The sequence below is a fragment of the Herpailurus yagouaroundi genome, unplaced genomic scaffold (assembly GCF_014898765.1).
Source record: "Herpailurus yagouaroundi ecotype Mexico unplaced genomic scaffold, PumYag 198, whole genome shotgun sequence".
In the NCBI taxonomy this organism is placed as follows: Eukaryota; Metazoa; Chordata; class Mammalia; order Carnivora; family Felidae; genus Herpailurus; species Herpailurus yagouaroundi.
Window position 1 is genome coordinate 11,174,843 of NW_024412429.1, and position 24,159 is coordinate 11,199,001.

The 24,159-nt window shown below is 41.4% G+C and overlaps 1 protein-coding gene across 10 annotated transcripts in view; it reads right to left on the minus strand.

Moving 5' to 3' along the window:
• Window positions 1–24,159, minus strand: part of ARID1B (AT-rich interaction domain 1B) — a 457,423-nt gene that overhangs the window by 400,119 nt on the left and 33,145 nt on the right. For all 10 annotated transcript variants that reach the window (XM_040448795.1, XM_040448794.1, XM_040448793.1 and 7 more), the window contains one exon: window positions 6,826–7,020. In XM_040448795.1, coding sequence (XP_040304729.1) covers window positions 6,826–7,020 — 195 coding nt within the window. Of the gene's footprint in view, window positions 1–6,825; window positions 7,021–24,159 lie in introns of those variants that run through there.

Sequence of the window (24,159 nt, forward strand, 5' to 3'; positions counted from 1 at the left end):
AATGTGATTGGTTGATTTTACTGGTATCAACCGTTAACTTTATTTGAATTGTTTAAATTTTAACATAAATATCAGGGCGCCTGGCTGGCTCAGTCGAAGGAGCAGGTGACTCTTGACCTCAGAGTCAGAAGTTCGAGCCCCAAGTCAGGTGTGGAGATTACTTAAATACATAAAACTTAATGGGGCGCCTGGGTGGCGCAGTCGGTTGAGTGTCCGACTTCAACCAGGTCACGATCTCGCGCTCCGGGAGTTCGAGCCCCGCGTCGGGCTCTGGGCTGATGGCTCAGAGCCTGGAGCCTGTTTCCGATTCTGTGTCTCCCTCTCTCTCTGCCCCTCCCCCGTTCATGCTCTGTCTCTCTCTGTCCCAAAAATAAATAAACGTTGAAAAAAAAAAATTAAAAAAAAAAAAAACTTAAAAGACAATTTTAACATAAATATCACATTCAATGTTTCTTTGTAAAAAACAAATAAACCAAATTTATTTAAAATATACTCGAGCAATTCTAATGTTACCTAAACATATGCTTAAAATTCACATCTCAAAAATGAAAACGTAACAGAGAAGCTTAAGAGATATTTTAGTTGCAAGTCCATGAATGTAAAATACCTAGAATTCAGATGTGAGTGAGAAAACAGTATAAGCTACAAGCAGAGAACAGGCACAATACACCACATATAATCTTTAGAGTACCTAGCACAATGTGAATGTTCAGATAAAAAAAATATATCAGCATAGACTTTCTAATATAAAAGTAGCTATCCTAACTAAAATAAATCATCTCATTTTTTCATCACACATTCAAGTATAAAAGCTGGTCTTTGCTCAATTTTAGGGAAATCCTAAAATTTCGATTTAACTTGAAATGTGATCTCTTCTAATCCTCCTCCTCTAAGAATGTCACACTGAATGCTTCAAAATATGCTTAAATTCAAGTACAATATAAAAAGTAAATAGAACCAGTTACGTATTCCAGACATTTACATTTTAAGGAGCAAATAAAAATTACCGTACCTACAAATCTTTTCAAAAATATCCTCTTGGTACAAACATCCATCTACAGGGAACTTTGGCGTCAAAGATAGTAGCATCTGCTATCTACTTGGAAGCAGAAATAGGAGGTGTGAATGTATTTTGTCGGTAAACCTTAAATACCTTCACGTTCACTGATGAAGAACTGAGGAAATCAAGACAGAATGTGGCCAACAAAAGGCCATTATTGATACAAATCTGCAAGCTGCTGAAAGGACTCCACACGTTTCAGGTGTACGAGCAGGTGCAGCTAGGCTCCAAGTCTTTTAGCACAGAACACGCTATTCACAAATGCTGTAAACAGCACAGTGAAAGGGATCTCTCTGCATTCATTGTTTTACTGGCCAAAACGTTTACCTTCACTTTACGCACCTGTTTGCTCATATACGTACGTATATCTGTGTGCACATAAAATACATGTTTAATATACTGAATATGCATACGCAGATACATTTCATTGCACTAAGATCCCACTGTCACACAGACGTTCTGTTCTATGTGTGTGCAAGCAAGCCCGTGCACACACAGGTGCAGGTGGGGGTGTCTTTGAGTGAGTGCAAACTATCAAAAAATTAAGAGTAAAACAGACACTAGGACCCATCCTTCTCCATTATGTTAACTCAAGCTTTCCTTTCTTATCCTATCACACCCCATTATGCTCCTTAAAAATAGGAACTCTCAGCTCTTTTTAGGCAAACCCAAAATTAAGCCCTGGTCACTGGATTCACATTTAGGATTCAGAGACTGAGTCCAAGCAAACATTTCATGTCAAAAAAACTCTGGAATTGTTACGTCTTTAACCAAGCCTCCCCACCCCATTAATCCCGACTTTTTAGAGACATTGTTCAAACCGGAACCAAACATAATTTAAAAAAATTTTTTTTATTTATTGATAGAAAGAGAAAGGAGGTGGGGGGTGAGGAATGCGTACCTAAGCAGGGTAGAGGCAGAGAGAGACGAAGAGAGAGTCTCAAGCAGGCTCCACGCAGTCAGCGCAGAGCCCGATGGGGGGCTCAAACTCACAAAACACGAGACCATGACCTGAGCTGAAATCAAGAGTCAGATGCTCAACGGACTGAGCCACCCAAGTGCCCCTCAAAACATAATTTTAACTGTATTTTTAAAAATAAATCTTTTTGACCAGAAGAGACTGACACTATAAAGTAACACAGGTGGGAATCCTAGAACTTGCTTGGCTGCCTCAATAACCCCAAAGAAAACATTTATTTTAGCCAAACAATTGTAATGTTTGTCTCCTTTTAGAAACATCTGCTGCCAAAATAAACATTTGCATTGGAAGAAGTGTTTTGGCTGTTAAGATGGTACCAAATAAAATGCTTATGTTCTGAAATAAATATTTTACTCAAAAAACACACAGCAAAATAGACACCCAAGGACTGCAGAAGATAAACTGAAGACACAAATGAGAATACCTATGGATTTCTAACACCTTTGTCAAAAGAAACTCAATTTTAATTAGGTTTTTATTTAGATTTAAAGTGATAAGATCAGATGGATCACTAATCTCTATTTAATTTTGCCAGAATATCTTTCAAAACAATTCCATGTTCTTACTGTTGTAAAGGTTTTCGCAACACAGATGTGTTTTTAAAACTAAAAAAGTTGTCATTTTCCATTATAAAAGCGCTCATAAACATAAATCTCTCACTTTGCTCTCTTTCCCTTTTCCTGGTTTTATAATGCCAATCGGCATTAGATTATACAAACTTCTGCAACAAGATAAAGAGAGTTAAAATATCAACCCACTAACCTTTGATAACTCAGGAAACATCTCAGACTACATGCCGTAATTGAAATGTGCTTGACGTAAATAAATATACCCGCACTTCTGTGGCCTATTTTTCCTGGGTGCTATTTCTTTTATATGAAAATCTTTTTTAAACCAAGTTGGCACAGACCTATGTATACATTTATGATCACAAAGGACAAGAGAAGTAAAACAAAACATTTGCTCACCCACATCCCTGATCCGGCAAAGGGTACCTTGGTATCTAAGTTTTTTACAATATCTGAAAAACTCAGCATCAGATTCTAGTAACCTTAAAGATTATACTTCCTCTGCGTTAGATGAAATCAACCGGTATACTTCTGTTAACCATCTCCAGGTTTGAATTCCAGGAGCCTAGAGGCAGAACATTCTCCACAGAGGCATAGAAAATGCATTTCCCCTCTCAGCTCAATAAAAACTCAAACAGACTAGTTTTTAGGGCACTGTGCAAAACTAATCTGTTTAGCTATGTATTTGCCTGATGATGTGGGAGAATCAGCACGTGAAAGACCACAAATGTAGTTCCAGTTAATAAATACCAAAATGATGTACTATTATCATATCATGCTCAAAGACCTCGTCGTGAGTATATTTCAAAAATAAAATTCTCACCATACAAATCAAGAATCAGCAGGTTAACACTAAAATCAAACACTCAGTGGCCAGTACCTCCTTAATCTCAGAAACAAAAAGCAAGCACTGATACCACCCATGTTCAGTTTCATACAAGCATGGCCGTTCTTTCTAACAGAATTCTCATTTAAAATTCCTATCACAGGAGTGGAATGCTAGCCAGGAATCACACTGTGACCCCTGAGCCAAAGACAACTTACCACTCAGCTGGTAAGTGGGCAACTCAATTTACAAACTTGAATTCCTGCATTTTAATCCTTTGCAGAAATATACGAGCAATATTAAATGAACTGGATTCAGCTCATTAGAGGTTCACAAACCAAACACAGAAAGCTTTGGAGGCTCTCCAAAGCAAAGTCATGCCTAGGTGGTGATGTCCACTCAATAAAAACTCAATGCCATCATTATCTTTCAACTTTTTCCCTGAAAAACATGAGCAGCCATGACTACAAAAACGCTGAGCCAATTACATTAATACTAGGAGAAAACAGCACCAGCAGCCAATCACTGTGCCAGGACCTTGTCCATGGACAAATTGTCATTATCCAAAATTCACAAACAATGCAACTCAATGAGAATTCCTCACCAAAGAACACAGGCTAAACCTAACAAAATAAATGTGCTCTAATAACCTTTAGACAATACCTTAACTATTTTTTTCCCCTTCAAAGCTATTAATTAGCCTACACCTGATCGCTTGAACTTGGTATTAAAAAGCTGTGTCTCCTTGAAAATGTTACACACATTCAAAAATACATTCATAGCTATTTTTAGCCTTCCAGTTATCAAAACAAGATACTATATTTCAAGGCTATATTATCACTAAACGAAAGGGTGAAAAAACAGTACAGATTTCTTAGAACCTTTGATGATGATGAACTCAATATGGAAGTTTGACATTCTACAGTCAGGGCAGTCAGTTTCCTACCAGATACACTACTTTCCTTTCATTATCAGGAAGATCTGTCCTTAATCAGAATTAGATGTTTCTTCTGGTCTGCAGTAAAAATACCTAATCTAAAATCTTAATTAAAAATTTGCTGAAATACTCGGTGAGTTATCTTCATCAACTTGTCCCTTCAAATAAATCCAAGAGTTCCTGTATTTCAACAAATCTAGGTAAAAGCCACGGGGATTTAAAAAACCCCAAAAAGCTGACAAAAGTAAAGTTACTCTATGTATTAGCATATGTCCTCTACTTGTAGCCTTACACGTGGGGTTAGAAAATAATGAAAAAAAAAAAATCGTAGGTAATCGTTCTTTACACACCCTTTCCATTTGTTGGGATTTCCACTTTGGGACTGCAAACCGTGCCAATGTCGAAAGCCTGTGATAAGACTTGAACTCATTCAGAGAAAAAGATAAAGGAGCATCCAGGAGCTTGCCATGAACACCGCCTTTCGAAATGACTTTCCAATCTGACATGAGGAAAACACGGTAGAAAGAAGAGCCTGGGTGGCTCAGTTGGTTAAGGTCTGGTCATGATCCCATGGTTCGTGAGTTCAAGCCCCACATCGGGCTTTGTGCTGATGTGCAGAGCCTGCTTGGGATTCTCCCTCTCTCTCTCTCTGCCCCTCCCCAACTTGCACTCTCTCAGAGAGAATAAATAAATTTAATTTTTTTAAAAAAAAAGAGAGAATGCAGAAAAACAAGGAGTGGTTAGTATCCACTTCTTCCCGCCAGGTCGGTCACTTCTTCCCTTCTTCCTCTACTCTTGCCCGTGGCCAGAGTTTTCCTACAGAACTATCAGCCCCCACGTGAAGTCATTGACGAAGGAGAATTAGGATTTTTGGCAGCTAGCTGCCTGGGCCTTCTTGCCTTCAACTAAAGGCAAATTAGGTTAAAATTCGAAGAAGGAAGAGAAAATCACATCTTACTTTTCAATCATGTACAAATTATTTCCCCCTTACCATTAGCAACCTCAGCTAAAGATGTTTTACTCTAGGCAGCAAAATATTGCTGGAAGAAAGAAGTCATGTTGAAAAAAATTAACAGAGCAATTAAGTGTGCAAGTGACGGAGAGAATTCCGGGCAGCCAATTTAATAAAGGACAGTACGAACTAGTGACAGTAACAAAGGCTGTTTGAGGAACCAACAGCTGGGACTCAAAGGCTGAGCTACTTCTAAGCTGCCCTCTAACCACTGTAAAATAAAAATATCACTGAAGGAGGGGCAAAGATGAAAAGGAAAAACAATATTCAGTCTATAAAGGAAAAGGCTCACATGCAACTTAACGGATACAGCTCTGGAGCACGTAAAAGTGTATCGTTCTCCACATCCACTTTACAGAGAGAAGTCTGAGCCAATTTTTTTCCCCCACAGATCATTTTTGGTTAAACACAGGGAAGGATCTGCAGAGAGGAAGTGTATGAAACCCTGGAAGAGGCTACTGGCAACACTGTGGAGTCACCTACCTGGAGGCGGTAAAATGCACACGGGTTCACCCAATGCACCCCCCCCCATCCCCGATTAAAGACACGGTGTGGGAATTCAGTAAAACGCACATGGATCCTCCTAATGCACCCCCCCCCACCCCAACACCCCCCCCCCCATTAAAGACACGGTATGGGAATTTATAAATAAGGCTCTCTGGGGTTTCTAGTAATTAAACACCCTAACGAGTCTGAATTTAGTCTTTTTCTAATATCATGCTTCCTCAGGCCAACATTACAAGGACACACTCTCAGTATCCAAGAGACTATAGGTTTACTACTGCTGGAAAGTAGATGGGTATTTAAGGTAACTCCAACTATTTGATTCTAGAGAAAAATACTGAGTCGATAAAAGGAAGGAAGTCTTTTTTGTTTTAAGCAAAAACACAAAACCCATCAAAGGCTAAGAAAACAGATATATACCAAATCCTCTTATATGAAATTCATATGTTATTGAATAAATGCAAAATAACTTTTTGGGAGAATCCAAAACTTTTCTCAAAGATGATGCCATTTTCATGGTTATTTATTCTTTAAGTTAAAATGTCACCTTTAAAAATCTATTCACAGTTCAGAATCTGCCAGTCTGCCATCAGAAATGTTAGAAAGCCAAGTTCACGACAGGGGGTAGATCTATATAATTTGCTGCAAAATGATGACACTGCCTATCTTTCCAATACAGCCAGTAACACAGTAACAGCCCTCTACCAAACAGATGTTCTGTCCACTTTGTTCTAAGCAGCTCACTTTTCCTTCTTGAAAAGAAAAAAAAAAAGGAAACTGCACCCATGATTACTTGAAGAAACGATGATAATTAAAAGAGAGCAGAAAATCAGTGAAATGCCCCCTAACTCTCTCAGTACCAATCTTAGGTAGTCGGTAAAAGACAAAGACAAGAGGATCACCCATTCGAGAGGGGTGGGGTAAAAACCAGCACAAACCTGCTGCTGTGGGTACTGCATTCCTCCCATGGCCCCTGGGGTCCGACCCTGGATGCTGATTGGATAGCGCTGTGGCCCTGGGGGACCGTAGGAGCCTCCGGGGTAAGGGCTGCTCTGCTGAGGCTGAGAATGAGGGTTACTGCCCATCCCGTATAACTGCGGCCTCTTCATCACCATAGGATCCATTGGGCTGCCCTGTGAAGAAAGAAACAGACACAGATTTAAGTCATGATTTATTACAAAGGCAGAAACTGTGTTACACTCACATATATGTTAAAAACACAACTATCCTTACTTTTGAAAATATTAAAAACATACAATACACACAAGTATCATATCATTATGTTGTATGTAACACCTGAGATGAATATGCTGTAGGTCAATTATTGCATTAAAAAAAAGTAATAATAACCTGGCAAATAAAAACCCAGAAGAACATTTAAGAAAAATACCTAGATAGCTACAAGACATTTTTTTTTTTTTTTTTTTTTACTTTTAGGGAGATTTTAACAATTAAGAGGGATCCGGTGTAAACCAGAGAAGGAAAGAGTCTGCAGAAAGAAAACATTTGTATCTAAAATCCTGCTATACATATAGGAATGAGCATGATCAATTAATCTCACCCAACTCCTGTTAGCTTTAAGTATAGTGAGTGGTTCGCAAGGCTTTCTGACTTCAAAGTATTCTTAGAACAACGACTTTGTTTTGGACCTGAGTCTGGAACTCCTGATCAAACATTAATGCATCTGAGTGCTCATGAGAAAGTGAAAGGGTAGATTTTAGATAATACAGAATGTCTAGGGTAAAAAGTTTCAAAGACTACTAGTGTGCATGAATAGGCTCCCAGACTATGAGTCACAAGCCACCTTCCCTATGTCAGTATCTTAACCAAACATAACTAGTTCAAAACTAGACTCTAAGTTTTATTTTTGGTTTAGTGAGTCAGCCCATGAGCCTCAGGGCCAAGGCCATTCAGCAGAGCCAGAACTAGAGCCTCAGCTGGGGCTCTCTTGCCCTGGGTGCTTCAAAGGAGCAATGCAGTGGTGGGGGAAGTCCCTCCCCAAGGGGCTAAAAAGGCCTGCAGCATTCATCCAACGATCCTTCTCGCCTGCCGCCGGCCTGCCTGCCTGCCTGCCTGCCTGCCTGCCTGCCTTCCTTCCTTCCTTCCTTCCTTCCTTCCTTCCTTCCTTCCTTCCAAAACCATATATTGATTCCTACTGCATGCCAGACTCTGTAATATATATGAAAACTCTCCAGAAGGCTCAAAGATTAGCAGAATAAATGAATGAAGAAGTGCCAGGCTCAAGGTGGGGAGGGACAGGGCGTAGAGTGCCATAAGGCAGAAGCCGCAGCAGAAACCACAGGCTCAACGGAGCCGAGCTTCCTGGTGTGGACAAGGAAACATAAGCAGTTCAGATCCAGATGAAGCAGGAATTTGCAAAGAAGCTGAAGCAGGCGGAAGCCAGTATGAGGGTGAGCCTTACAAGTCAGCTTCGGACTGCATCCAGGGGATGAACCACCGGGTGCTTTCAACAGAGAGAATGATAATCGGATCCAGCTTTCGGAAGGACTGAAGGACTGGTCTCAGGCAACTGGCTGGAACCAGGGTGGGCTGCCGCAGCGGGCGGGCGAGCTGAGGTCCTAAACTGGTAGCTAGCAGTGGTGGGAGAAAGCGAGCCCGGATTCCAGTGACGGGATGGGGATGCGGCACCACTTGGAGACTGAGTGAGTGACGGGAGAAGACAGGAGTCCAGGGTGGCTTAATAGATGATAAGACACCAACTGAGATGGAACGTGCGGAGGCACAGGCAGATCAACCGTCTCCCCCATGCCAGAGGGAGCCTTCAGTATGCTATGTATGAAATCTGAGCTTCCTACAGGAAATCCAGTGGAAAACATCCAGAAGGAAGGGACACAATACATTTGTAGCTTGGGGAGTAAGGGCTGAGCTACAATAACAAATGGGAGAAAGTCAGCATATAGAGGATATATGCTCCTGGAAAGGTGGTGATTTTTCTGTTTTACTCACCACTGTATCTCCAGGATGTAAGTCAAACAGTACACCTGGCACACAGCAAAATGTTCAGTGACTACTGGATGAGTTGATCAACAGGAAGCATATAAAACCTCAAGAACTTTATCTAGGAAGAGCAGATGAACAAAAGAACAATGCATAGAGGACAAAACTCTAGAGAATATCACCATTTAAGGGAAAGAAGGAGCCCACAAAGAAGCCAAAAGAACAGTCGGAAAACACAGGCTCTAGAGTATGGTGTCATGGAAAAGAAGGGAGTCGTGCCTCGAAACACGACAGGCATGCCAAATGCAGCCCAGGTGTCCAACAGGTGAGGGCAAAACCCTGCTCTGTACCCGACGACTCGAAGGTAACTGCCGAGTCTGGCCAGGGCAGCCTCATCACAGAGGTGAGGGCAGTAACCAAAAGACAAGGAACTAAGCCAGGAATGGGAGGTGAGAGAGGTGAGCCGGGAGCACAGACCCAAAACCCAAGCTGGGGAAGCTCCGTGACAGCCGGTCTTCCCTCCCACCCGCACCCCAGTCCAAGGCCGCAAGCAATCTTTCCCCTCCTTCCTGCACGTCTGCTGTGTGCAGCGGGCCAGGCCCCGGAGAAAATGCACACGCATCAGGAGCTGTCCTGGGGAAATGAGCGATCCACTGAAGCAGACGGGCTGAATAGAGACTGCAATGCCCCCAGTGGACACCCTAAGTGGACCGTGCAGCGGATCCTCAGCGGGTCTGTGATGGGCTGTCACAGAGCCTTCCTGTAGGGAAGCTCAGGTCTGAGGGATTCGTAGGAATCTGCCAGGAACTGATCTCGCCTGAACGAAAACGTGGGGAGGCCAAACAGTTCGGCTCGAAATTCACAATTTTATGGGCTTGTAAATGTGTTACTCTCACCCGTCAAGGAAATTTTGTACTTATGTGCTGACTTCACAATTCAACACACAAACATGTATGTTGACACACTGTAACAAAACTAAAATCGAGTATTGAGAATTAAGTTTTCCCAGAATTATATAAATTAAAATGGGTGCCTAAAAAAAGCAAAATGTAATTCTTTCCCACACTTTCTTTGAAAAGATAAAATAAAACTTTCTATGGAAGTGTGAAAATCAAGGCTGAGCTGGTGATTTCAGAATCTGCACAGCGAATGAATGGCCAACAGAGAGGCTGAGTAAATCAGATTTCAGGCTAAATTTCTAATACGGGGCCCTGAGGCAGCCCTATCTCCACATTCAATCTGGATTAGCCAGGGCAGAGGAAAGGTCTACTTATTTCACTTAAAATAGTGCACGACCCAAACTGGCTTAATTAAAGCAGAAATTTAAAATGGAAAAATGATTGGAATGTCTATATTTTAATGCTACAGATAACAGTGCAGGAAATTCATCTTATCAGTGACTAAAACTGTTTCGTAATATCTATCTCATCACTGCCATAAACTCTCACAGTCCTGCTTAAAATTCAGTTAATTTGCACCCATGTCAAAAATGTTAGCTTAACCCTGAGATTCCTGAAAATCTAAAGCATGAAATACACACATTATCTGTACCTCTCAAAATGCATCTAATACCTTTCAGTGAGACTTCAGATATGAAAACAGATACTTATACAGTGCAAATTATTTAATTTTAACCTTCTCGCCTTATGGCCTTGTGTTAAGTACACATCCACACCCCAAATTCATCCTGCTGTGTATTCTTGCTATTTTTAACATTAAATAAATAACGGGATATTTCAACCCCTGCTTTTTACTACTATCTCCTTAAAGAAACCAAAGACCAAATCAAATCTAAGTCTTTTCCAAAAAAACATAAAGGCCAGGTCACTTCTCATATTCAGTTCTAACCCAAAACAATTTTACATTTTTATCATCTACACTTGAGATGATCTATTCCTGAGTATCAGTATTTTCATTTCTCATATAAGACATCTGCTGTATCAGAGACATCGTCCACATTTAAAAAGTCCTCAAATACTTTTCTAAATATGTTACTCCAAACGGGTTTTCCCTCTCCAGATACCATTCCACAACTGCTGGTTCCTGAACTTCGATTCTGTAAATTAAGACAAGAGCTTTGAAGCCTATGGTAAGTACTGCCCACTTTCAAAGAGCTCAACACAACTAGTGTAGGTTTGGTAACTCAACATCTCATGCAATTGTGTTTCTTGATAAGACTTTCTCATAACCCCTCCTTTGTTCAAATAAGTTTTTGTAAATATACGTATGTATGAGTTATTTACCATACATGCACGCACGTGCACACACTCTCCTAAATCTTCTGGGAAGCCGTCACAACTACCTACACCCTCCAAAATTCTCAGAAGGTTCTCCATTCCTAGGACGACTACACAAGAGTACAGTGTATATTTTTTAAATATATAGTTGATATAAATTCTAGACAATCCAGGTGGCACGGTTAGGCTGTATTCTAGGTTACAGAGGTTTGCAGAGGCCGGCCTGAGAATCCAACTACCCTTTTAAAGATTACCCAAGTTAAAGAACAACTCACTTCTATACCTTTGGGATACTTTAGATACACTTGGTGATTTTACTCTTACTCCTTCATTACCCCCTTCCAGAGTACTCTACATATGTACTTACAATAAAGATATCTATGTAATTTGTTTACTACTGGATATCCAGTTAAGGAGATGGTTTATTAGTAGTTTCTTTCTGAATATAATATTTCACAAACTGAAGAAAGGCACTGCAAAACCCACCGAAAGAACTATCCGCATTTTTTTGATCTACAATTGTATCTATGTATCTGTATTAAGCAACAGCTTAGAGAAAGAAACTCTTCCCGTTTCAACCATTACTTGGAAAAATGTTCTAAATTACCAGCAATTTAAGAAAACTTCGAAGTAACATTCCATTACCTATAAAATGAAACCCAATTGGAGTAAATGAGTGTTTGTACTGGTAGGTTTCGTACCCACTAACAGGTTTCTTACCACTACTCTGAGAGATCATATGACAATAAGCTTTAACCAAAAGCTTTCAACACTGTGTCTTGCTCCAACTCTAATACTCTCTCTCAAGTGGGGCGGGGTGCTACTTATCCAAATCCGTCCCAGAGACAAGATTCCTCATACTGACGGGACACAGCACGGTCCAGGGAAGAGAGGGTGGGCTTAGCTGCCGAGCAGACCCTCACCCTTATCGCCCCCCCCCCCCAATTACCACCACTGTAGAACCCTGAATATATATGTTGCTTATTGCTTGGTCTTCTACTCACTAAATGGAAGAAATAAAACCGAGCTCACAATTAACGTGAAAGACCAGTAACAGTTCTCAGAACCACTTACACCAACTGTCCGAAGAAGAAAACTCGAACGACGATCCTAGGATGTGGGAACGAGCCACAACAAATGAGCACCGTGGAACAGAGACACGGAAAAGGACATATGAAACAATGTCAAGTGTTTAAGAGCGATGTGCATGAATTACAGCCATGTGAAAACTCGGCTGATAAGGATCAGAGCCAGCCACAGTGACCTGTAAGTAGTGGCTGTCATATCATGAAGCAATCTATGTTTACTTTTCTGTGATAATGTCTAAATATAACTCTAAAATGCTTTTTTCCCCCCAGGCGTGCTGCAAACATGACTATGGTTTGCCACAGGGCGGGGGTGGGTGGGAGACACAGCTGATCCGCATTTGCCCTCCCCCATCCCAGCACCCACACTCCCATTCACGGCACTCACCAGCAGGGAACGGCTGCTGGTCCTCATTCGGGGGGTGCCCCTGCTCTCCTCGCTGTGTAGCCCCAGGCTCACTCAAGTCCTGGTTCAAGGACAGCAGAGCGTCCCCCTTCACCACACCTCAGAAACACTGTCTATGGGACGACCCTGAAATCTCTCCTACGCTGCTGGTAACAGACTTCTGAGTTGCCTCGTGTTGTTATGGAACTCGTGTACGAGTTTTTCATTTCTCAGGTGTTCCTTCTTACCTCCCAAGTAGTCTAGAATGGCAATGCCCAGAGCTCTGCAGCTCTGTATGTGTGTCTCACTTAGCACACCGCACAAATGACCTAGATTGTGCTGACTCAGGAACTCCACGGAATGAAGGCTGATGGCATAAAGTAAAACGTTCTCGAAAATAAAGTGCAACAAACTCCCTGGCCAATTTCTACTTGATTCTGTACACATAAGCAGAAGACATGTAAGAAGCCAATGATGATTTACAGTGCAACATTCTTGCTCAAGCTCTTCTAATGGCATTAACATCAGTTTAAATCAAACACAGAGGAGCCAGGCACTAAAGACTTTCCTTCATCTCATAAATGTACCTATTTATGTACCTATTCCTCCTCAGGCCAGAAAACCCCAAGACCCTCAGTTTCCACTGCCACCACCACCACAGAATCCCACCGCCCAGAAAACTCTCCATCCCAGATGACGTCATGGGGGCCGGGAGTTGTGGGGACCTGCCCGGGGCTGTGGAACTCGTGCAGAGCGGAGACCAGGAGAGAAGCGTCCTGACTCAGGCCCACAGTCCCCTCCTCTGCAGCATGCATCCACATAGGCCATGAGACTGAGGGAAGGAAAAATGCACCCCAGCATCTAACACCATTGTGCTTTTACTTATACTAATAATGACAAGACAATAACGTGTATGAGGACCTGAACCAAAACCTGGAACTTCGAATCTGAGTATCGACACACTGGAAGTTCTCCTTGTCGATACAGGAATGTTTGCTATGTTCTACAATGGTAAGGGAAGGACCAAGAAGTGGAATTCTAAGACATTAGTCATGGCAGAAAAGGCTGTTGTGGGGTGCCTGGTTGGCTCCGGCAGTTAGGCATCTAATTTGATTTTGGCTCAGGTCATGATCAGTTCAAGGGTTCAAGGTCCTGCATCAGTTCAAGGGTTCAAGTCCCGCATCAGGCTCTGTGCTGACAGTGTGGAACCTGCTTGGGATTCTCTCTCTCCCTCCCTCTCTGCCCCTCTCCTGGTCACTCATTCTATCTCTCTGTCTCTCTCAAAATAAGTAAATAGACTTAAAAAAGAAAAAGAAGAGGCTGTTTTGTTGTTGGCTCCAAGAACCATGGTGCCCTCTAACCATGATGCCATCTGTAATGTGGGAAGAGGGGCAGGGACGCACCAAAATAGTCATATACGGACTTGGAGAGACAACCACGGTCAGTATTTTTGGTCTGAGTTTCCTTCAGGCAAGTTACATAGAACATACATATGTGTGGAACCACAGAGGGAAACTTGAAAGAAGAGAGAGGGTAAGGGGATGAAGGGAAAAAATTGTAAAAATAGGACTGTAGGAAATTTTTATTTTTGCAGTTTTTATCTGAAAGAAACATGTTTTGATGTGTAATTTTAAATAAAGAAGTTTGTCACATATACATTATCATTACACAGGACAGGAGCAGAAGACACAATATGTTTTCCTAATTATATCCTACATTTAAAATACCACTGGATTTTCACTTTCCAGAATTAAGATTAGCCATAAAATATTAATATGCTGTTACATATATATAAAGTAACTCCATAAACTACCAATAAAAAGTAACATTCAAAAAAAAGTACCATGCAAGCTGAATCTTAACTTAGGGATACTTTAAAAAATGCATCTATGATGTATGTCTATCCCAAATGTAGCCTATAATGTCAGAGGTCAATGAAATATCCTCGAAAAACCTATCCAAAGATCCTCTTGACCTCCATTATCAAATAATGACCAACATCTACCATGCACTTCCAAAGTACTTTAATACACGTTCACTTGATCACAATTCTTAAGATACTCTGGATAAAGGATTCAGCAATGAAACAAAGCATCTGAGAACAGAAAAGAACCTCATTGGTTCATAGGTGATGTATGTATGAACCCCCTAAGTGTCTAAAACCATGAATGTTATTAATTCCTTTCTTCTCCATAATAAAAATATGTTCCTTGTGATTTACATCCATTGGTTTTACTTAGATCCTTTTGCAGAATATTTGAAGACAGCTATATCTATTTCCTTTTTCTGAGCAAAATATGCCAAACCTTGGTCCCCTTAATACAAAAGGGACTTGCTCCTTTTTCCCAGAGCCTATCCTGGTACTAATGTGGGCTTGGATCTCTGTGCTTGTTTGGCGGCCCCATCACACCTTTTTTTTTTTTTTTTTTTTTTTAATTTTTTTGAGAGACAGAGGGTGGGGGCAGGGGGGAGGGACAGAAAGAGAGAGGGAGAGAAAGAATCTTAAGCAGGCTCCAATTCCAGCATGGAACCCAACTTGGGGCTCGATCTCATGAATGCGAGATCGTGACCTGATCGAAATCAAGAGTCCGATGTTTAACCAACTGAGCCACCCGGGGGGCTCCCCCATCACACTCATGATCCATCCCATCAGATGTAATGAAACCTCACTTCTCCCCTCTTCTATTATAAAGTTGGTTAGGGGGCGCCTGGGTGGCGCAGTCGGTTAAGCGTCCGACTTCAGCCAGGTCACGATCTCGCGGTCCGTGAGTTCGAGCCCCGCATCGGGCTCTGGGCTGATGGCTCGGAGCCTGGAGCCTGTTTCCGATTCTGTGTCTCCCTCTCTCTCTGCCCCTCCCCTGTTCATGCTCTGTCTCTCTCTGTCCCAAAAATAAATAAACGTTGAAAAAAAAAAATTATAAAGTTGGTTAGTTGACTCTAGTGGTACAAGTTTGTCTGTATCTCTGCTTATTTTCATTTTGCTTATTTCATTTTGCTTATTCCAGCCTGACGTCTAACATATTAACTGTATTTCCTATCTTGACATCAACCACCAATTAAATCAGCATGCCATTTCCATGTCTTTGCCACTGTCACTGACAAAATTATTGAAGAGGTCAAGGAAGCAGACAGAGCCTTCAGCTAACCACCAGTGCCATTTTTAAAGACTGACATAAAGCCAGGCATCAGCATTCTTGGAGGAAGGTCCTCATTATAAACCTTAGGAAAATCCTTTGCAATGATGCACAGAACTCTGCTGATTCACTTACAGTGCTTACTATGCAAGCACAAACACCTGCCTTGAGTGACCACCTCTTCCCTGTTTCAAATCCCTCCATCTTTTTCATATAAAATAAACAGTCCAAGGTTTAAAAAAAAAAAAAAAACCCTTAGAATTCTAGACAAAAAAGGTATAAGGGAATGGCAGGGAGTTTAGAGTCCGACAGACCTGGTGTGTGAGTCCTACCTATACAACTTACTAGCTGTGTAACTTAGGTTCCCGTCTTACAGTAGGTCATGCTCACCTCTTGTGTTGCTGGGGGATTAAATGAAGTACCACAGGATTTATCACATAGCAATAGCTTCCTAAATCTTCTTTCTCTTCCTCTTAACAAATTAGCAAATGGAAGTCAGAGTGAAATCACTCAGTAATTTATTTATTTTTTTTGTCTCCCAGCACACTGTTAATTAAAGGGAAAAATTTTGTTTTATTCATCTTTGTATACCTAGCACTGAGCACAATGCCTGGCATAGTTAACATGTGTTGAACAGAGGCAATGACTTTCTCAACACCGCATCGCCAGTTAAATAGGACTCTAACTGGAGTGAAGGCTTCTTGACGGTCAATAGTACAAGAGGTAAAGAATCAAGCATCATTGCACACAAAGCTTCACTTTTCACAAGTTCAGATAAAGCCACAGCTTCCATTACTTCCTCATGTCTGTGTCCCCCAAACGTGTCTCCCTTGGCTGATTCCCTGAGCCCCAGAGCTCTACACCCAACTGCCACCCAACATTCCTGCCCGGATGCCTAGTACCCTCCCCACCCGTTTCTGATCTCAGGGAAAGACACTCCCCATTCAGATGTACTGGTTAGGATCCCAGGATGCATCCTGACTCCTTCCTGTCCCACCATAGACATCCCTCACCAAGTCCCACCCCAGCTGGACCCATCACTGCTGCCAAAGGGAATCGCCCCCTCCGACCAGACTGGCCTCCATGGGGCTCTAAAAAACCACCTACTTTCCCACCACTGGGCCTTTGACTGTACTGTCCCCTCCACGAAGGAGCTCTATGCTCCTGGAGAACTCGGCCCTACTGTCCTGTCCTCAGAGAAACCCTCCCTGAACACCAGAGTGAGGCAGGACTCCCCTCAGAAAACACTGTGCTTTTCCTTCATGTCCCTCAGGAAAGCCTGCAAGAACATCTATTTGAGTGACTATTTGATACATGTCTGTCTCCCCAGCTAGACTGTCCCACAGGAACAGGAATGATGAAGTGAGAAGAAAAATATTAAACCCATTTAGAGCGATCATCTAGATTCCACAGAATCAAGTCCAAAAAATAAGACTGCTTTCGTTCCTCACTTTGGGGCAGATTTTTATAACCTGGGAAAACCTATTATTTGCCTAATCCCCCAAGCTCAGCAACTTCTTAAGTCAATTCAGTGAGTAAATTACTGTCTGCACCATACTTTTAAATTTAATTTAGCAAATGTAATAATTGTATGAACCCAAGTATGTATGTATATGTGTGTGTATAAATATATATATGTATATATCTATACATACATACACACACACATATATATGTATTTTTGATTTCAAAATTAGATTAGATCTAAAGGGAATATCAAAATAGTAACGGTATATATTTCTATTTTCCTGCAGATTTGTTATTCTCAGCACCCAAAAAAAAAAAAAAAACTGTACAGCTATTACCATGGCTTTGACAATTTCTAAAATTTACATCTCTAAGTATGCACTATCATTCATATTCATTGTGTCACAACTGACAACTTAGTAGCAGGCTTATTTAAGAAAGAAAAATCATATAGTATATTTCCCATATAAATACAGATTTAAATCAAGAAAGGAAGCTTTTGTAAGAGTATGTTAAATTTTGACTTCATCACTTTCAGCTGTGTAATGCTGAAGAAAGTCACACTTCACCTCTCTGCATCTCAGTTAACACATCTAAACACCAAGAACACTGCCACTCTCACTGTAGAGTTACAGAACTGGAGATCCTATAGTTAAGTCCTTGGCACAAAACAGGCTTTTAATAGGGATAGATTTTATTATCATCATTATTAGGTGGAAGTGTAACGTCAGAATAATCACCAAGAGGCACGGATACCCTCCACCCCTCCACTAATGTGCAGGCGAGAGAAACGCTGCTAATCAATCCTAGTATTCATTCTCCCGAAGTCCAGTAAGCCTCAGAATCTTCCATCCTGCACAGCTGCAGGGAGCCACTACCAATTATCAGATTCTGCAAACAAGCAGAAACTAACACGCTGTGTCTACCACAACGGGAAAAGCATAACGTTTGACATTGGGTAGACCTGGGTTCATAATCCTCTCCTGCTGCTGACTGGCCACGAAATGTCGGGTAAATTCTTCCAGTGCTCTAAGCCACAGTTTTCCCATCTTTCGAGTGAAGATAATACCTCCCTCAAAAAGACAACCGTTCTAAAGATGTCTGGCGTGTGATTTGCATCCACAAATAATTCCAAAGACAAGCCAGAGCAGCACCTAAAGACAGACCGAGAAGTTCCTGGTTTCCCCAGCAATCGCCGTGGTTGCCATCTTGCCTCTTTGAAACTATTTCATTAACGTTTTAAAATTAACGACTTCAAAATTGCATTAAAGAAAATACCAATAGAAATATTTGAAGGTTAACAACTGACTTACCAATCTCTAGACAAAGAGTGCCTGCCTACACAGACCGCCAGCCCCCCGTGTAAACATGCTTTCCGGAGGCACGACCCCACAAAAGACCCACTTTATCAGAGCCATGATTAAGTGAAAGCATATACTGGTTGTAGTGTAATGTGACTGTTCAAAGAAAAAAAAAGTTAATATGACTAATACACAGTTGACCCCTGTACATCATCGGAGTTTGGGCACTGACCCCACACAGAGTCAAAAATCCACATGTAACTTTGGACTCTCCAAAAACTTAACTACTATTAGCCTACCATGGACCAGAGGCCTTGCCAATATCTTAGTCTATTAACATGTATTCGTATATGTATTGTATCTTCTACATATATACGCTGTATTCTTACAATAAAGTAAACCAAAGAAAATGTTTTGAAGAAAATCATAAGGAAGGGCACCTGGGGAAGGGTCAGTCAGTCGAGCATCCGACTCTTGATTTCAGCTCAGGTCATGATCTCATGGTTTGTGGGATCGGGCCCCACTTCTAGCTCCTGCTTGGGATTTCTTCTTTCCCTCTCCTTCTGCCCCATCCCCTCTCACGCTGATGCTTTCTCTCTCTCTCTCTGTCTCTCTCAAAATAAATAAACTTAAGAAAATCCATAAGGAAAAAATACATTTACAGTACCGTACTGGATCAAAAAAAAAAAAAAATCCACATATAAATGAACCTTGTTTAGTATACACTGAAAAAGGGCAATTAAATGCATATATAATAATTCCTAGGCAGGATCCTACACTGAAGGGAAGAAGATTGCCATAGAGATGCTATTTGGACAGCGGACAAAATCAGAATAGGGACCGGTAGTTCAAGTACTGCACCCAAGTTAAATATCCCAAAGGTGCTAACGGCCCTGGGGTATGTAAAAGAACCACCTCCTCCCAGGAAACGCACTCCAGGAAATACACTCCAGGAAAATCACTGGCACTATTAAGGAGTAAAGGGGCAGACACATGCAACCTACTCTCAAAAGCTCCTGAGAAAATACATCGTAGATCGTAGATCAGTGGGTGGGTAAAAGTAAATGCAGCAAAATGTTCAAAACTGATGTATCAAAGTAAAAAGTATACGGGACCTCTCTGCACTATTCTTGAGACTGTCCTGTAAATTTGAAATTATTTCAAAATAAAGCTAAAAGAAGGGGGCAAAAAGAAACTGAAAAACCAGAATAATCACTGTATCTTTTATCTACAAGTAGGGCCCTCAATGACCACACAGTGTCACTGGGGCCTCTGGCACCACTGGGGAGGGGGCCCTGTGAGGAGGAAAGTTGGGGAAAAGAAACATAGAGAACCAAAAGAGTCAAAACACCAGAAGCGTGCACACAGAATAAAAGAAGGGTACGTGGTGAGATATAACTGGGGAGGAGTATGGGGCTGCAGTACTTTCCCTAAATGTACTAAAACCGGCAAAACACATGATATTTTAACTTTTTTTTAAGTAGGCTTCATGCCCAGCACAGAGAGCAACACAGGGCCAAACTCACAACCCCAAGATCAAAACCTGAGCTGAGATCAAGAGTCAAATGCTTAACCAACTGAGCCCCCTGACTATATATTTTAAATACTTGTTAAAAAATAATCCTAGGAAGGAACGCCTGGCTGGCTCAGTCGGAAAAAAAACTCACCTCTTGATGTTGTGGTAGTTACGTTCAAGCCCCACGTGGGGTGCAGCGATTACTAAAAAAATAATAATAAAGTTTTTTTTAAAAAAGGAGGTTTTTATTTATTTTTTAAAATTTTTTTAATGTTTACTTATTTTTGAGACAGAGAGAGACAGAGCATGAACAGGGGAGGGTCAGAGAGAGAGGGAGACACAGAATCCCAAGCGGGCTCCCGGCTCTGAGCTATCAGCACAGGGCCCGACACGGGGCTCCAACTCACAGACTGTGAGATCATGACCTGAGCTGAAGTCGGAGGCTTAACCAACTGAGCCGCCCAGGCGCCCCTTAAAAAGGGAGGTTTTAAAAAAAAAAATGATCCTAGGAAGCTTACACACACACACACACACACACACACAATTAATTAAAAAAAAAAAAAAAGAAAGAAAGATCTTCCAGGTTAAAACCCTGCTCTGCTAGAGACCCTTCCCCACAAATTACATTTCCAAGTTAGCAGCCTCAACCTTCAAGATGTAATAAAGGCTTTTCTCCTTCCTCAGGTTTCTTGCTATGCTTTTTAAAAGATCTCCAACCAGCTTTAAAGATGTAAATGTACCATCTTTAACCAGAAAACCTCCCTTATTTGTTTCTGTAACTTTCAAAATGTGCTTTCATAAGACCCCACCTTCCCCATGGGACCCTGCTCCCCGCTCAAAGGATGTAAACAGACCTGGTCCTCTAGCACTGCCTCCTAGGACAGGGCAGGGCGGGGCGGGGCAGGGCAGGGCCACCCCCCCCCCTCCCCTCATCAAATTGTCTCGTTTAAAATAAGGAAAGCAACTATCCAAATGAAAACATCGCCAGTTTTTTAAATCTCAGTACAAATACAAAAAGTGAACTATCCCCAAACTGTGGTTGACAAAGCTTCCGTTGGAGGAAGGATAGGGTTCAGAGACCGCCACCTAACTAACGGTTGAAGTGCTTGCTGTGCTAGGTGGAGCCTAACTCTCTAGCTCTCCAGCCATCAGGCCTTCTTTGGTACAGCAGAGTGGAGTCAAATACAGAGTCTGGAACTAAGGCTGCCTGGCCTGCATGGCAGGTCCCCATTTACTGTGTGATCTCAGGCAAATTGTGCAAATTCTCTGCACTTAAGCTTCCTCCTCTGAAAAGTTAGCATAATACAGCCACCTCGTAGTACGCTTGTAAGTATGAAAGAACACAGCAGACCCAAAACACAGTGCCTGGCGCATACTAACTGCTCAATTAAGCGTGAGAGCTTGTTACTCCTGGGCAATTCCGCCCCTGTGGGCCTTACAACTCCTCACGTGAAGTGAGGGATTGCAAGATGAGCCCTTACAGCCCCTTCCATTCTAGCATTCTGTAACCCTAGAATCATCCCTCCTCCCTGCGAGAACTTCCAACTGTCATGGTGAGAATCAAAAGGAATGTGGACAGTTAGACACATTTCTCCTTTCTGCCTCATTCATGGACTAGAAATCTTATCGATAAACTGCTCTACAAGTCAAAAAGGCAGGGAAAGGGCCACAAAGAGGTCTAAAGAACTCAAAACCCAGAAGTTCAACACCCAAAGAATCAAGGCTCACCTTAGGGTGCCACACCTGCCGTCTGCCAAGTCTTCAACAACGAACCTACGCTGAACCTTCAATGACCTTCATTCGACAATGAAGCCCCTCTACACACCTCTGTGCCAATGCACTAAGGCACACCCTTTTCTAGAATGCCCTTGCACCCCACACGCCTTTGGCAGCTGTAAACTTTAGCAACTCTTTCTAACCCTCAAAAGTACTACCAGATAAGGTATTCTGCATTCTCAGGGCTCCCACCATATGCTGCCACTATCTCATTTAACAGATACTAAACGGCTATCACAACCACTGTAACTATGCTCTCTCGTCAGCAAGCCTCTCGTCAGCAAGCACCTTAGGGGCAGAAATGGGGTCTTCCTCATCCTAACTCTCCTCATAGCCCCCACCTTCTCATACACAGTGAACAATCACTGTTCCTGTTACTTCATTAATAAAAAATCAAAACTAAAGAAACTCAAGTGCACCTTAACCCTTCCCTCCCTGGGCCACCTTCTCCTAAATAATACTGGACCGCCTTCTAGACGCGCCAGCTCTAAATAATGAACACTATGACACCGGATCTCAAGTCTGGCTTCTAACAGGCACTTAACGAATGCTTAGTGTATGAACGTGAGAAGGACATCCAGCTGTGTCTCCTATTCCAAGTATGACTTCTCCAGGATTCAGATTATAATGCCCCACGTATTGGCATTTTTTATTTCCAGCCTCGAATGTTACTATTTCTAATATTCTTACAACACCATTTCCCAAACTATGTTTATATAGCTGTTCCTGTAATTAAGAATGGGGAATCAGAGATGGGTCTGACCCAGGACCCTACACCTCCAGGGACACAGCAGCCTCGTGGGGACAAAGTAGTCTCTATGCCCAGCCTGGGGCTCAAATTCAGAACCCCGAGATCAAGAGTCGCACGCTCTACCAACTGAGCCAGCCAGGCACCCCTATTCTGTTCATTCCTGATAGAAGTATATAAAATCTACTTTGATTGTGGGTTTGCTATTTTTTCCTATTTTTTTTTTAAATCAGTTTTGCTTTATATACTTTGAAGCTATGTTGTTAGGAGCATAAAGTTTCATGACTATTATAAAGAAAAGAATGGAAAATGTCTATAAAGCAGATGCCACTCTTTAAGATTCAGAATATATGTTAGCATAATAAAAGTCTAAAACATCCTACATAGAAAAAAAGACCTGTTAAACTTGGTCGTACCCAAACCTGTCTGGGCAAGTTTTTGGTTTTTAAATAGAACACAGAAAAACATAAACCAGAATGGCAATAATGCATTCCATTTTCATTGTTATCTAGGTCTATCTAGGTAGACAAACACACAAAGAGTAAATATGTGGGTTAGTGTGTGTGTGTGTGTGTGTGTGTGTGTGTGTGTGTGCATATGGCTTCTATCCCCGTTAGTGTCACAGGATGACAAAGTGCTTAGCTTACCTGTGGATTTTTACAGAGAGCTGGGTAGTAAGAGTGACAACAAGGTATTTTTATATATAGCTGGATAGCAGGAGTAACAACAAGGTATGCTGGTCATACATCCTCAGCATTTATGGCAAATTATTAATCAAGTCCCACCTGAAACAATTTGTTAAATTGATTTTAATCACTGGGCCTCTCATGTGAAGCTTTGTATAATCAGCATTTCATTTACAAAATTAATTGCCTGATTGATTCTCTGGAGGCAGTTGCTGTCATTACCCTGCTGTCATAACTTCTGAGTAGGGTGTCACAACATGAAATTCTGACTATGAAAAGCACTGCTATTTTAAAAATGGGGGAGGGGAGAAAGGGATAAAGGAGGAAAACCAAAGAAGTCACATTACCCCCTTCAGCCTGGGAGAAACCTGAAAGTGTTTCATGGTAATTACGCTCTCTACCAATACCTATCTGCTAAATTAACTACTGTACAAATCTAGGGTTTGAGGCATAAAAGATTTTTATACCGGAAAATAACAACTAGAATGTAAAAGCACCAGAGGTAAATTCTAACCTGTGTTACAAAATATGTATCTTGGTATACAAACACTCTGCCTTTCCTACACTTTCTAATAAAAATAAATAAATAAATAAATAAATAAATAAATAAATAAATAAATAAAATTAAAAGCTTAAAAAAATAAAAAAATAAAATAAAATAAAATAAAAAAATAAAAAGCTTGACCAGAAATCTTAGCTTACGACAAATATCCATCCATTTTAAGGAAGTCCAAACCACAGAGAAGCGCACACTCACTCAGGCTTCCCGAAACATCGATGTCTATTACTGTTAGATACACACACTTTTTATAGTTTATCGCTCACTATTTACCAGTCTATTGGTAATTGATGGGTCTTCACCTAAAAATCGGTCACCACAATCAATTAATAAAAATTAGACTAAAAATTACTTTTCATGGAAAAGAAAAGGGTAAGACGTGTACAGAACGGGGAGGAAAGAGGGAACTTTTTAAAGTTA